Source organism: Aythya ferina, assembly GCF_964211825.1.
Source record: "Aythya ferina genome assembly, chromosome: 3".
In the NCBI taxonomy this organism is placed as follows: domain Eukaryota; kingdom Metazoa; phylum Chordata; class Aves; order Anseriformes; family Anatidae; genus Aythya; species Aythya ferina.
In genome coordinates, this window is record NC_140298.1 from 74,718,933 (window position 1) to 74,735,247 (window position 16,315).

Below are 16,315 nucleotides of genomic sequence, written 5' to 3' on the forward strand. Positions count from 1 at the left end.
TCTGGTCTGTTAACAGGCCCTATTTCTCTGCAGATAATAAAGTAAAGGTGATAGTAAGTATCCCTAGTAAGGGATAGTAAGTACTTTAGATAGTAAGTATCCCTAGTAAGGGATAGTAAGTGCTTTAGATAGTAAGTATCCCTAGTAAGGGATAGTAAGTGCTTTAATTTAGTGGAAATCTTTGGGTCTTGTGGAACAGTTGTACCATCATTATTCTCTGATGTCTAGACATAGTCTTTGAGGTTCTGTACCCTGATCTGACATAATCAACATCTAACTTCCTCCTGCTGTCTGACCAGTATTTGTAAGAGCAAAACCACATCTTTGGGGGTTTTACATATGAAAGAAGGGGGTGCATAGCACTTCTCAGGACTTGCCTCGCTACAAGGAGAGTAAACTCCACATTGAGGGCCTACAGGAGAGGCTGGGGGACCTTCCAGAGCTCATCAACCCTGCTGTTGAACATGTATCTCCAGGTGTGTGGGGAGCAGGGATATTACCAGGGAACTTATGTCTGATTTTGCAGATATATAGACGTTGTGGCACATTGTCTTGCTATGTGGGCTATGTGTACTCCAGGTGAGATACAGACATCTTCTAGGCAGCAGTTAGTAATGACAAAGGGAGTGACAGCAGATGCCTCTAAGTCTATGGGCAAAGTTTTGACAACTTTTTATCAGATTTGAGATGAGGATATAGCCTTGCTACCAAACATGTGGAAATAAGCCAGCAGCAAAACATTAGGAGTTCTCTGTCAGGGTACTTGATGACAGTGCTCATGTCTGTGCTTGGTTTTATTAAAGGCATGAGTTATAAATACTGTGTTTATCTTCCTCCTCCTTAAAAAGTAAGAAATTCCTACTCTTAAGTATCACATATCTGAAGGGAAAAAAAAATAATAATAATTTCCTCTGACTGTGATTTTAATTGCCTTTTGAACCAATCACTCATTTCAAAAAGCAGATTTTTTTCTCTTGTCAATAAACAAGACCCTTTCTTTTGTACAAACGTTTGTGTGGGTCAGTATTGGGCTTTGGTGTTTGCTTTTTTTTTAATTAATCACCTTAACAGCTGCATGTGTCATCCAGCTGGCAAATAATTTTAATTCAGTATAGCATCTACATTTGACTATAAATTCTGTGAAGTCCTGGGATTTGCATGGCAAGATAAGATTTGAAAAAAAAAAAAAAAAAAGTATTATGTTACTCCTAAGTGAGAAAGAAAAAGACTGTTCCTGAAGAACAGTAAAATTGATATTTTAGAAATTAAAGATATGTTTTGGCCAAGCTTTTCCAAGCTTCATTACATATTTACATCAGAAGACAGAAAACACTATCTATATTTGTCCAAATCACTTTCCAACTCTCATCCCCAAAATCACTGAAACAATTGTTCTGTGTTTACTAACTTTTTTTTTTTTTGTCTGGATCAACAGCTTTGTTGTGATCAAAAGCCACAGATTCCTGTCATAAATACAAATTATTCCAGCAATTTCTCAAAACTACTAAGAAAGGGGTTAAATGGAAAATAAAGTACAAAAGTTCACAAATGTGGAGGCACACACTAGGATATCTGTTCTTTGCTTTGCTATCCTGAAAATGACTACACACAAATGACTTTAACAGATTTTCTGCAGTGTGGTTTGCAGTTTTGTTTTCCGTTTTTTAATCTCTCTGTAGAGGCCTCCTGGAGCTTTTTCTGGCTGCTCATGGCAATATATAGCGGGTTTCAAGATGAACTGCAAAAACAAAATTGATTTTCCCAATGCTGCTTTAACACTCTCTTTCAAACATAATGAGTCTGAAGTTGTTTACTGAAAATATACAGGGAAAAAAAATCATTTTTCATAGTTTGTTAGGGAACTGAATGGCTCTCCATGGATCTTGTGACTCTGTTCTCATTCACCAGCTCAGAAACATGTAAAAGGCCACAGGTGAAATACTACTACATTTTTCACAATTCTTCCATCTACCATTCAACATCCTATAGAGTCACTCCTTTCTGGTGGGAAGAGTTCCCAGCTGTACTGAGCTGTTCAGGTGCTCCAAATATTCGCCAAAAGGTGACTTTCATGCCCTAGGAAATCCATAAGTTATGTAAACCTGAGTTCAAGGCTGTATAGGAGTAGGATTGTAATTGTTCTGTTTTACAGCATTTTTAAGCCACGTTGTTCCTGATACGCAACATAGGTTTCCCAGAAAGTCAGACTTCTTAAACTAATGCTTGTGGTTGGATAGACAAGGAAGATTTTTATGTTTTTTGTACATTTATATATTTACTTATTTTTATTTCAGGGACATCAGCCTAAAGCTCCCTACCATATATCTAAACAGTGGGGCTCTTTCTTCATGGACAGATTGCCAGGCCTGGAAAATGCAGAGGAAACCTTAGTTCGCACATGGTCCTGTAAATGCATTAGCACTTACAGCACTATTGCAATCCCTAGTCTTGAAGCAATAGCAGGTAAGGAAGACTTTTATTTTTTCCCTAGCGGACATGTAGTATTCACGTTAACTTTGTCATAGCATTGATTGATTTTTGAGATTACATGTATCCAAAGTACATTCAAAAATACTCTGTTCCTGTCACACGACAAGTAACAGACATGTCTGTCAATTACTTTGATATTTATGTTTTTAATAGTTTTCTGCTACACTATTTTTTTGTTGTTGTTTGTGTCTGCAAATATTAGTGTCTGCTTAATTAGAAACAGGTTGCAATATTTAACAGATGGTAGAATAGTTCTTGAATTTTGATTTCAGGAATTCAGGATTTCCCCCCAGTACTTTGTGCTTTCTCCTTTCAGTGGTGAGCTACATTTGGAAACAAATACATGCAAAACTACTTGTGTTGTTTTAGACTTCAAAATGTGTTTCTCTTTGATCTGGCTCATTATTCTTCCTTATCAGCTCCCTTATCCCATTACAGTTTAAATGGATATGAACAAACACAAGAATGTAATGAAGCCAAGAATGCCTAGGACTGTGCTTCTCTCTCTCTCCCCCTCTCTCATGTATTGTGTTTGAAACTGCATCATAATGGACAGAGATAGAGCCTGAAAGCTACTCCTTATCCGAAAAAAAAAAAAAAAAAAAAAAAATCCATTACAAGCAATATCTTGTTCCCCAAAAAATCAGCTAATTGAGAAATGAAATTAGTTCAGACTTTCTACCTTTCTTCCATCAAGGTTGTGCCAAAGGTACAGTTATGACTAATCTTCTGGGTTTTGCTACTGTTTATCCCTGAAGGGGCTATGTACTAGTTTGTGTGGTTTGCAGCAATAACTGCATCAGTAATACTGCAATTAGCTTTGCAACTGCAGTACGTATCAGTTGAGTATGAAGAGGTGGGGAAGATCTTCCATTTATCTATTCTCAATCTATTATTTTTCCTTACTGGACTTTGATACACCATATCTAAAGGAATAAATAAATTATAAAATGAATGAGGTGCTTAGCTCTGTGAAGACAACAGCAATAGTTTAGTTTACTAACCCCTCTGCTCAGCACCTGTAGCCGACTGCAGGCACATGATTAGTGTATACAAAGTTCTTCTGGGAGAAGATTTCAGATTTGCCAAGCAGTTATTTCTATAAGAGAATATGTGATAAACCTGTTCCTTGCAACCACATTCTACGCATCTCAGTATCTTATAAGGATATCTCAAAACAGAAAACTCATATAGTGCCACAATTTATATATGCTTCTGATATTTACTGTATTGCAGTCCATATTTCAGCCTAGAGGTACAAAGCCCAAATACACCAAGGGAAATTGCCAGAAGAGAGGTAACTTCTGTAAAACTATTTTCTAATATTATTTTTTTTTCCAGAGCCCTTCTGTAGTTTGCTTTGAAAGTGTTGGCCTAGAGGAAATATGTGGGTTAGCTATGTTCTGTGAAAATCCTCCTTCCCACCAGCTAAACCATAGCTCATTCTGCACAGCTAGCAAATGCTGTAGACCACAAGCTTATCAAGAAGTTCCCAGCTACAAATGAAAGTGTGAGAACATTAGTCATATATGTGGAAGTTATTGACTGAAGTGCAGGAACAGCATAGCTGTTTGTTCCTTCTCATTTTATCATCTATGGAGCTGCCTGCAAAGCTTGTGCTTCCATCAGGAAGGATGCTGTGTGCCTTCTCACACTGCTTCTGACTGGCACTGGGGCAAGGGCCAGTGTCTGAGAAACTTATACCCCAAAGCTAAAGGACAGCAAGTGGAGAATTAACATTTTAACTTGCAGATATGTGCTTGAAAACAACCTCAAAGCTGAATGTACAAGAACATCTATGGTATCTTACAGAGAGAGGTATTTCTTGTTTGTTTGTGCTAAACGCAGATGTTCATTATTATGGATGTTGAGGCATTCCTGACTCCTCTCAATACCTTGTTTCACTCCTGTCACAGCAAGCAGTTAGAGCCCCCACTTTGCCAAGCCCTGAAGTTTTTGGCTGCAGTTTTAAGTCATAGCTTAGCTACAGCTATTTTGGAATAACTAGAAGAGCTTCAAACGGGTTATGTGAGTTTGTTGCGCCCCAGCTTTTCCTTTCCTATTCACGCATTTTAATCACTAGCAGAGGACTTCTCTCTGCCAAGATGCACAAACACAGACTCTTCCTCAAGATCCTCTGAGCTCAAATGTGCAGCTGCACTGTGCTGACCATGTGGGTAGAGCTTTTGGCCACCAGGTGGGCAAGCAGCTGCTTTGTTCTTGGAGATGTTTGGCAACCTTGTTCAAGTTGTGGGCTCACTCCTGCTTCACTGTTAGCAATGTCCAACCTGAGCTCTGGATGTCCATACAAGCAGTAGGCAGGGCCACATACAAATGAATATCCTAACAGAGTGTGATCTGCAAAAGTCTTCGGTGAAAACCAAGCAATTGCTGCTAGGATAACTTTAAAATACACTTGACTCTTGTTTGGATGCAATATGTATTTGTACTTAAGGAACAGCCTGATATAATTCTCCAGAAAAACTTCATTGAAAAATATTATTATTCAAAAAAATAACCAACATTATTCAAAAGAAGTAAATACTAGTGGTGTTTTACAAAAATCACTTAGTTTTCATCAAAAATTATGAGAATTCTCTTGAAATAATTATCAGAAATTAATTTGAATTAATAAAGCTCTTTGAGTTTGTTTCAATTTTATTTTTTTTTAGATAAGGAAGTATGTTAAAAAATATAAAAATAAGTTGTAGATCTGGACTGAGAAATTGCAATAGAAACAACTTTTAGAGTTCTCTTTTTTCACTAACCTCTTGTGAGTTTGGTGCAGATGCCTTCTAATGGTTTCACCTAAAGAATTTACACATATAACTAAAGGGAACAACTAAATGCTTACCAAAGAGCATTGTAGGAAAAGGGCTTCCCAGGGAATGCTGCTGTTGCAATTTTGGGCTATTCAAAGTATAAAATAACAGAGCATATACACTAACCGTGTGTGTAATTAGCAAGGCGACAGTTTGGTGAAAAATAATCCACTTCATTCTTCATTAGCTTTCTGTGCTGTATGAATGTAGTTATTCTTCTACACATTTGTCCTGATCTTTAGTTGAAAATTCAGTATCTGACCCAAAAGGGGGTTGCATTCGAAGATGTATCAGAAATTCTGAATTCTGATCACATATCTACCAAGCAAAATATTAGTAGGATTGTAGATTACTGCATCACAGCTTGTCATTTAAGCTCCCCTGACAGTCATTGAAAAGGAATTGTCATTTTCCTTGAGCATGAAAAACATTTTCTTTATCATTATAATTGCCTAAAGGACAGGAAGGGTCTTCTATAATGAGTTCTGTGTACTTTCCTCATTTTGGAAAGGGAATCGGGTAAAGATAAAATAAAACTCTTAATTTAAATTCTTATAATGTTGACAGTAAGATGATATTAAAAATGTGTAACAGAAAAGCAGCACTATCACTATATTGTCATAATAGTAAGAGGAAATGAGCTAAGTTGAAAGTTTTCTGAATACTTCGTAGTTCATTTATGACCTAATTCTCCTTCCCACTTTCAGTAAGCAGGAAGATTTTTCTCAAGAATTTGAAAGCTGAGGAATTCATTATTATATTGACAGTAAATGGTTTATAAAATATTAGAAGCCAACACTCCTATTTCTGTACTCAATGCCTCATTCACAAGTCCATCTGTTTCTTCACTTTTCTGCTATTGAATCTCTCCTCGTTTATAGCTCACTCAGAGTTTTTGGCATTTTCAAGCACAATGATATTGTAAACCAAATTTTCCAAACCAGGATCCATTACCATGGGAATGTTATATTTTATATCACATATGGAAATTGAAAGGTGTAGGGATATGTCTGGAAAAAAAAAGTATTTAGTATAAACAACAGCATCTAATACACTATCCTCAATTTCAGAAAGTTTGATTTGAGCCAAGTAGAGGCAGATGCCCTTATCTGTCATACCTGTATAATCCAAATGGTACCTTCAAGAAGCAGGCGACTGCTGCTCTGTGGCCTTTTTATCAAATTTACAGATGTCTGTGTACATGATGTCTGTGTCATTTAGATATTCCAACATTAACTAAAGATCCTTCTGATTTACGAAAGATATCAAAAACAAATCATATTTTAGCTACTGAGCAAGTTTTTGTAGAAAAAGTCAGTAAAATCACCAGCCAGTGCTATCATTTCAGACTGATATTTGATTAGTGATTGTGTGATCCCAAGAATTATATGCATATTTCAGGCTTTTACTTTGAATTTTTCATGGTTGGGAATTTTTTTTTTTTTTAAAAGTCCCACTTCAAAAAATTCCACAATAAGTAACTGTTGAGTTTTAGAGTTTATGAGGGAATTCTGGTAAGTTTGTTTCGTCCTTTGTTGCAAAGAAAAGCTTGAGAAAGTGGGCCCTAAATCCTGGTAAGGAGAACCCAAGTAAAACTTTTTTTTTTTTCATGATTGATAACCTAAATTCCTGAACTTCTCTTATAACCTCTGAATGGTGAGGTTTATCAATAAGAAATTACTGTAAGTAAGAACTGAAATTTGAGCAGTGTAGCAGTTCAACTCAGTTGCATTTCAAAGAATTAGTGCAAAGGTAAATGTCTTACGTACACAGTTCTTCACACTCTGGAGATGTGAATCATTTCTTTAAATTTTGCAAGCCATACCACGTCTTATCATATGTTTCCCATAAGTTTTTCTTAATGCCTTATTGCTATTTCAATTGGTTAGCACAAGAGAAAAATCTCTGCTTTAATTTGCCAAAAGCTGTCTCTTTAAAGAAGCCTACGGACCCATGCCCTGCCTCCTTCTGCAGGAGTTTGAGTCATCAGTTTGCTTGCTGTATAAATATAATGTTGAAATTGCCAGTGAACCATAGCAAAGGAGTTCATGTTTCTGCTTAGAGTTGCAAATTATCTGCACAATGGAAAGCAGAAGGCAGCTGTGGCTGGGACACTGGAGCTGGCAAAGTGTGGGTCGCAGATACATGGGTCTGCCTGTCACACGCTGGCTGCAATTTGCATTCAGTTCATATTTGAATGGTCAATGTCCTTGAGTAATTTATTATTACTATGGAAGTCAGGAATTTAAGCATGCAACCATGTATAACTTGTATATCCTGAGTGTTACCATTTGTAATCATTACTGACACAAAACCAGAAAAAAAATCACCCATATCATAATACATTAGTTGTATGTTTTGTCATTGAAATTATGTCATTTAATGTCAAACCTAGCTCCTATTAAAATTAGTCTTCCCTGTAATCAGAGGGATAATTATATGCTCTTATTCAAATAATACAATAATGGCATAAAATTTACTTAAACATATGGATGTATCTATATTACAAATTACATGTTAATTATCAGTAACCTTTTATACCTAATGCCATAACTTACAACCATGCTTTTATTTATCACTTTCAAGTAAGAATGTATCTATGCTGTATCTTAGAGACTTTAACAAAATACTTTGAGGATTCAAATTTCCTTTGGGGCTTAGCTGCTATAAGGAGCATTTGCCAAGAGAAAATTTTTCTAGCAACACTTTTTATGAAAGAAATGCATTTTTAAAAAAATGTTAAACATATAACAGCACAATTTCTGTTGTTTTTTTCTTCTGGTTCTGGTGTCTTGACACAAGTGAAACAATTGGTAGCAAAGATAATTTACTAGAGAGAAGAGACGTATTAGCAGCATCTTGTTCTGAGTCTGTCTGTAAATTGAAAAACATCAGATAATTTAAATTTGATTCAGCTTTTCCAGGAAAATAGTTTCAGTGTTCTTAATTTAGGAGACAAAAAATACACTCAACACAACAGACAAATATAATGCATTTATTTTTTCAGCTGCAAAATATAACTGAAACCAACACTAAACTGCATTTCAACCATAACAAATTATTATTCAGTAAATCAGAGTTTTTAAAAAATCTTCAAGACCCAGCATTCCCCAAAGTTTCTGAGAACAAGTTTCACAAAGGAATTAATCAAATTACTTGGTAGTAATTTTGAACATTGAAAGGACAATTTTCTCCATATTACAGTTTGGTCAGCCTTTCCTTGCTCTTCCAGAAAGGTGTGTTGACTTGTGCCCCAAAGGCTGTGTCAAGTCATGCAGAACCCAAAAAATTACTTCCTAGCCAATAACTGAGAGAAATGTTCCTGCAATCCCTATTCTGCTCCATGAGATGTCAAAGCACAGCCACCTCTAAAAGATTAAAGGGAAAACTCATGAGCACCTCATTAAGAAAGGGGGAACCACTCAGTCATTTCTACTTTAAAGTTATCCTTCAACTCAAGCAGCATAATTTCATTTGCAGGCTGCAATTAAAGCTGTAATTGGGTTTTGACTAGATCGCAGGCTCATGGGGTGGTTTTAGGTTGCTTCTTTAAAAACACTGGTGGTAAAACTAAGTGTTGCTAATTTTTGAGTGTGGAAAACAGTGCAAATAGCTATCAAGTATTTGAAAGACTGCTTTGACTAGAATGGAATTTTACATGACCTGCAATCTCACATATATTAAAAAAAGAAAAATGTTGCTGGAAACCTTTATGTACCCTGGATTGTTGCCTAACCTATTCCCTCTGGATTAAGATGGAAATGCATTGAAAAGAACAATGTAGGCTTTGTCTTCACTGCTTATAAAGCTTAGTGTGTGTATTTGTTTGGCTTTTTACCTTTAGGAAAGCAATGTTTTTCACCCATCCTGAGGGAAAAAAATAGGGAAATAAACCATTTGTTTTACAGGACAGGGAAACGTGACAACGCTAATCCAAATATAGACAGTGAGGATGATAGCTGTGTTTGCCTCAAAATGAGAGTACATTGGCTTATCATCACCACATTTTATCTTCATATAGCTCTCATGCCTTTACAGTCTTAAAATGCAACTTAGTTCTTTTCCTTCATCAGAAATGCCTGTCCGGTCAAACAACTCCTTGTTTTCAGGCTACCTGCTTTGGCTTACAGCAGAAGCCCTTACCACCTGTTGTACATCCAGGATGTCATTCCAACAAATTACCTAAGTGAACTTTTCAGGAAAAGACTAACACCTGCTAGTGGGATCTCAGTGTTCTCTTAAGATTATTTTTTTTAGGTTTCTTCATCTAGATAGTTAAGAACATTATAGTCTAATATTTTGATCACTTCCAGATCAAACAAATATCTACACAGGACTATTCTGTCAAAGGATCTCCAAAACTCACCATTTAAACTAAAACAGCAAAGGAATTTCCAAGGTTTTTCTTCCCTGCATACTTTACCAGGCTCAGATGCGAGTTCAGTGCATGCTGTGCACACATCAGTTTTGCTCAAGCAGGGGTCAATGTCCCTCAGCCATAAGGTTGACCCAAAGTAACATGAATCATTACTCTTCTGAAAATTGCAGTCAAACTACACACCACAAGCAATCACAACAGTCAAGGTGGGAAGGTCTTTCCAGCACCATGTTGCTGATTTCTCCCCAACACTCTGCCAGTAAAGCTTCTGCTTCACATTTCCCAGCAGCTGGCCACCAGTAATTTCTCCAGGTTCACTATCTTCCACATTAGATGAGATAAAACAGCAACCTGGAATAACCCTGGATAGCAGCACAACCCTGGATAGCTTCTTTAGGCCAAGGGCATGCTACAAATGTCCACTGACAGAGCAGCAGACATAGTCTTCAACCAATACACCTGTGTTGGCAAAAGCTATTAAACAGGGGTAAGGAAAGCAGCAAATCTGCACTTTCACTAAGATCAGTATTAGTCTTTATTCATAGATGCTCAGGAATAAACTGTACTGGCTCACATAGCCCTTTGCAAGTGCCTGCTATTTCCAAACTCAGAAGTTTTATCACCTTCCTTCTCTAGAATATGCCTCTGCTGCCAGCCCTCCCATTTCCCAAAGACATGCAGAGATGCTCTCCATCCTACTCCTCCTCTTCCTCCTCTCTTAACAGTCACAGAGTATGCAAACAGCATCAGTGACTTTCATGTAATTGGTAGAAAGAATTCTGACCTCAGGAATGGGGAAGCATTATGTTAATACAGCAAACATCTGATCTCCTGTTTAGGAAAATCAGCCTTGGAAATTTTGCTAAAAATAGCTGCTATCTGTTAAATATAATTGTGACCTTGTTTTGGTTTTGTTTTTTTTCTTTTTGTTGTTAGTACACTCCCACTCCCTCCCTCACATACTCGGGTCTTGCTGCAGGTGCTGTTTTGATTATTATAAAATAGAAATAGGTCAAGAGATAGAAATATTTAATATTTTTAAAAAGACCCTATACCTGTTACAGTTTACCTACAGGGCGGCAAGTCACAGAGTAGTTCACTTGACAGCACAGCCTGTAGCAGTTGTGCTTATTCTTCTGTTAAGAAATTATTTTAGAAATTGTTATCAATAAGAAAATATTTTCCTTTTTCTTCAACAGTAATTTTAAAAATACAATAAAAGTTTTATGGGAAAGTTCCTAAGCTAGTGCAAATTACTGGAATTCCTATAAAAGCAAGAGAATTAATACTGGTTGATGAAGTGACCCTATAGCTATACCATCTGCATGCTGAGCCATGTTGTCGAGCTCTGTGTTCACTTTTACATTTGCTTTGTCACAATTAAGCAGTTTAAAGGTTTTTAAAGTTAAAACTCGGGTATTGCTGAAGAGGTTTTTGTTTTCCTTCCTGTGTCTTTTCCGTGGTAACAATCAGGAGAGCATATCTGGGCTCAGTTAAGAATACAATCCTCCTGTTTACTATGAGATTTCTGCAGCGCTTGGCTCCAGCCCTGCCGACTGACCTCCAGGAAGGGAGGGGAGTGGGGAGTTCTGCAGGGCTTCGCACACGTCACGGGGACGCTGCTGTGGTGTCATGATTAAAAAATGTTGCTCTCCTTTTGCTGGTCAATATTGCGAAATGCTTGATGACATTTCTTCTGTGTGTTTTGGGAGAATTCTGTTTCAGTCTTGGACTGTGCTTTTAATAGGAAAAAATATCTTCCACCTAAAGAGCTTAGTTGAGATTATATTCGTTTCACGTATTATTTATTCAAGTAAATCTCAAAAAAAGAAAAAAGATTAGACGTGAGTACTGAGTTTATCAAACAGGCCTATGTCTGGATTAGATTATAGTTGTCTTCCAGTCAGTTACTCAAATATTTTCCTGATCACTCATCTAGAATATTACGTTTTCCCTTCTTCTTGTGGTTTCCTCTTCCTTCCTTGTGGATACAACTCTAATTTTTCTTCCAATAAAAGCTTTTGGCATTCATTCATTGGCTTACACTAACCAAATAGCACACAGACACTGAGACATTGTCAACTTAGTAAGTATGAAATAAATCTATCCATATCACCTAAGAACATGTGTGAATATGGATATGCATAAACATCAGAGCACAGTGTTGTAATTAATGCCACTTAATAGCTGGATCTTAATAATTGGAATACAGCATCTTAGTAACTGGAATTGGCCTGGCAGTGGCTACTGTTCAAACGTCATCATTGACATTTTATTTACACCAAGGCTGCTGGAGTCCTGCAAGCAAGGTAGGGCTGGGTAGGAGTCCTTTGGTGACCTTTTGTGGTCAGGCTAGGCATGCAACCCATGAACACTGCCCAAGTCATTGGAAAATACTAGGAGCTCTGCCTGAAGGTTGCAAAGGCAACCAACCAGTGTTCATCACTCAGTTACACTCAGGCTCTGGTGTGGGAGGAAAGAAATTCAGGAGGGTACATCTAGTAACTAAAATTGCTGTAGATATAGAAACATAGACCTTGAGAACCTCCATGCGTGGCTTTTAGGAAGCTTGGCTCCAAAAGTGAGTATCCTATTTGTCTTAGGAACAAAATGTGGCTTGTGGAATTACCAACAAATGACAGAAAATTTCCAGGATTTCGGTCCCCACCCAGTCTCTTTGAGTAAAGTCAGTTAGTTCTTTCTTCCAACCTCAATCTGTTTAGTTTGTTTGGGTCTGATTTTTGTTTTCCTAGGTGAGCAGCAATAGTAGATGAATTTTGTGCTGACTCCATTATCAGTGTAGGTTAGCACTGATCAGAGCCCCATTGTAAGAGAGGACCGGGTACATCACCTGTTCCTAATTTGCAGCTCTCCCTCAGGGCTGGATGAGAACGGGGTGCTAAAGTGTAAAGGTCTGCCAGGACAGCAGTAGTTGTGAGTATGTATGGTAGCAGAACCTGAAGAAATTTACTGGCAAAACCACTGGGAAATCAGCCATTTTGGAAATAAGCACCTGTTTGGGGTTTTGTTTGTTTGTTTTTGTTGTTGTTTTAACTGAGATTTGTTTTATTATCAAATGCTGTTTTGTTTTATTTTGTTGTATTAAGCTGTGGCGTATGCATGCCTTTCGGTTTAGCAAAACTGAGATGCTCAATTCTTCTGAGTGTCATCAGTGATAATATAAAATAAAACTCGATACAAAATTAATTGCAAAATACAAATGTCCAGGAGGCAAACTCTTTACTGTAGTTCCTTGTAGATGAGCCAGTACTGCTGAAACTAGTGTTACGATTGCCACTTACGTCCAGAGAAGTTGGACTGAGCTTTCATGTACAATTCACGTGAGACCTTTGCCTTCCAAGGCAACAGCAATTTATTTGCAGTTGCAGAGTTTTTAAAGAACTTACTCTAAAAGAGCTTACAGCACTCTTTATCAGTGACATTTTCTGGATTTCCCTTTTTTCTTAAATTTTACATATCCCCAGTAAAATTCATCTTTTTTCTTTCCCTGTCTATTTATCTTTCTTCCTCACTGTGTATTATTTATAGCCACTAGGACTCCAAGTACATATTTCTGGGTCAGTCTATGGCTTTCTCATAAATATATCACACTGAAATAAAGCAATAGTATGAAACGTTCCATCCTCAGGGGCAAAACAGATGCAGCAGATTTCACAGAATTTCACAGAATTTTCTAGGTTGGAAGAGACCTCAAGGTCATCGAGTCCAACCTCCAACCTAACGCTAACAGCCCTCCACTAAACCATATCCCTAAGCTGTACATCTAAGCGTCTTTTGAAGACTTCCAGGGATGGTGACTCCACCACTTCCCTGGGCAGCCTGTTCCAATGCCTCACAACCCTTTCTGTAAAGAAGTTCTTCCTAACATCTAACCTAAAACTCCCCTGGCTCAACTTAAGCCCATTCCCCCTCGTCCTGTCACCAGGCACGTGGGAGAACAGGCCAACCCCCACCTCTCTACAGCCTCCTTTAAGGTATCTGTAAAGAGCAATAAGGTCACCCCTGAGCCTCCTCTTCTCCAGGCTGAACAAGCCCAGCTCCCTCAGCCGCTCCTCGTAGGACTTGTTCTCCAGGCCCCTCACCAGCTTCGTCGCCCTTCTCTGCACCCGCTCAAGCACCTCGATGTCCTTCTTGTAGCGAGGGGCCCAAAACTGAACACAGTACTCGAGGTGCGGCCTCACCAGAGCTGAGTACAGGGGGACGATCACCTCCCTAGCCCTGCTGGTCACGCTGTTCCTAATACAAGCCAGGATGCCGTTGGCCTTCTTGGCCACCTGAGCACACTGCTGGCTCATATTCAGCCGACTGTCCACCATCACTCCCAGGTCCTTCTCTGCCTGGCAGCTTTCCAACCATTCCTCTCCCAGCCTGTAGCTCTGCTTGGGGTTATTGCGCCCCAGGTGCAGGACCCGGCACTTGGCCTTGTTAAACTTCATGCAGTTGACCTCAGCCCATCGGTCCAGCCTATCCAGATCCTCCTGCAGAGCTTTCCTACCCTCAAGCAGATCGACACACGCACCTAACTTGGTGTCATCTGCGAACTTACTGAGGGTGCACTCGATGCCCTCGTCCAGATCATCGATGAAGATATGAAATAATTGACAAAAAGAAACCTGGAAATACAGGAAGATTTCCCTGCGTTTGTGACAAAATCTGCTTAATGGGTGAAAAATAGTATCAGTTTTATGCTTCACATAACTTTCAGTGGTACCTTAGACAATGTTGTTGAATATGGATACCTTCTGTTCATTTTCCAGAATCATCTTCCTCAGACAAAAACAATATTTAAATGGACGGACTGGGTTTTGAATATGTAAAAACGTGATTATGCTCAGTCGGGGTCTTGTGCATTGTATATACAATTTATTCGGTGTTTAAGTTGATTGTTTAAAGCTAGTTTACCATAACATACCAACAAAATTACCATTTTGATCCAACTTCTTCCTTTCTTAGATTAGATATAAGGAAGAAATTCTTTACTTGGAGAGTGGTGAGGCACTGGCACAGGTCGCCCAGAGAGGTTGTGGATGCCCCATCCCTGGAGGTGTTCAAAGCCAGGCTGGACGAGGCAGCCTGGACTGGGTAGCCTGATCTAGTGGGTGGCAAACCTGCCCATGGCAGGGCAGTTGGAACTAAATGGTCTTTAAGGCCTCTTCCAACCCAAACCATTCTGTGATTCTGTGATTCTTCAACATAAGCAAACCTGTAGCACATCTGGCCCATTTATGTTGCTTTGCTTAAACTACTCTTGGGAGACTCCAGACTGCTAGTATAAAAAGATAGTGAACGCTTTTTTTAAGAGAATAATTGTATGGCATTTAATTTTTATACAGACTCAGCAGTTGGTAACATCACTGGGCCCTCAGTACGCTAAAAACATCTGCTTGTTCTGCCATGCTCAGAAAGGGCTCTAGAGAATCCTTTGACTAAGACAGATGAGATAATGTACTTCTTTGACAAGTTGAAGTAACCCACTTAATAAAGTGTAATTCACTTACAATCAACTCTCCTCCCATTCCTACTTTATTCCAGACCGAATCTGATATATCAGCTGAATCTAAATACTGATTTATTTGCTTTAGCTGTATTTAATATGGTCTTAAAGTTGCAGATCTGGATGCTAACCTGGTGTCTGCATATGAGTTGCTGGTGAAACAGAGCTAAACTTCCTGTTGTTTCTGCCAAAACTTCTAAGATTGTATTTTTCTGTTTCACAAAAGCAGCTTAGTGCAAAAAATATTATAGCATGTAGTAACTGGATACCATCAGCCCAAATGTATTCCAAATAACAAATAACAAAAACAACAACAGCAAAAAAAAAAAAAAAAAAGATCAGACTTAGCAGGGAACTATGCTTTTTTTTTTTTTTTTTTTTCATTTACTAGGAGTGTAACTTGAATATAGTTAAATAAAGTTTTATTTGTGTGTGTATGTGTGTTTTTTAATTTGGTTTCTTGAGCTTTGAATAAGAGGTAAGTATGAGAAGTATCAGTTTCCTGGCTATAAAGGGAAGAGGGGGAGGTCACTGCTGGCAGTAAAGACTTTAAAAAAAAAAATACAGAAAAGAAAGCTTTGACTGTTCAGAACTATTTAAATGCATTCAGTGTTTTTTTATGGACTGGAAGTGATGAGTATGCCGAGTTACAAGTGCACATTTCTAGGAACATTTGACACAAACTGATGGTGTTAACAGTGGATGGCAAGAAAGTTCAAGAGTGGGTGCCTTTTGGGAATCTTGCTACAATAGTCCAACACACACACAAAATAAAAATAAAAAATAATAATAAAAAAAGGTTTAAATGTAGCCCACATGAGTAGACTGCTGAGATAAAAGAGAAGGTAACTTGAAGAACTTGAAACTGCTTTAGTGGGAAAATTCCATCTCGGCTAATGAAGAATTTTGTTTAATTCTTAAGCATTGGTCTAATCATTTTAATCATTTTCTATGACTAGCATTATTTCAGCAATGAAGGAGCTGAATACCCTTTACTGCAGTTGAGTAAACTCTGAAAGTCTTTGGACAGATGAAGATGTCAAATAAATATGTAATCATGCAATCTGATTGAGTTCTAATACCTTGAGCAAACAGCTCAAGGGCTTAAGA

The 16,315-nt window shown here is 38.0% G+C and overlaps 1 protein-coding gene across 1 annotated transcript in view; it reads left to right on the forward strand.

Moving 5' to 3' along the window:
- Window positions 1-16,315, forward strand: part of NT5DC1 (5'-nucleotidase domain containing 1) — a 198,285-nt gene that overhangs the window by 131,485 nt on the left and 50,485 nt on the right. The window contains exon 11 of the mRNA XM_084515235.1: window positions 2,295-2,463. Coding sequence (XP_084371361.1) covers window positions 2,295-2,463 — 169 coding nt within the window. The remainder of the gene's footprint in view (window positions 1-2,294; window positions 2,464-16,315) is intronic.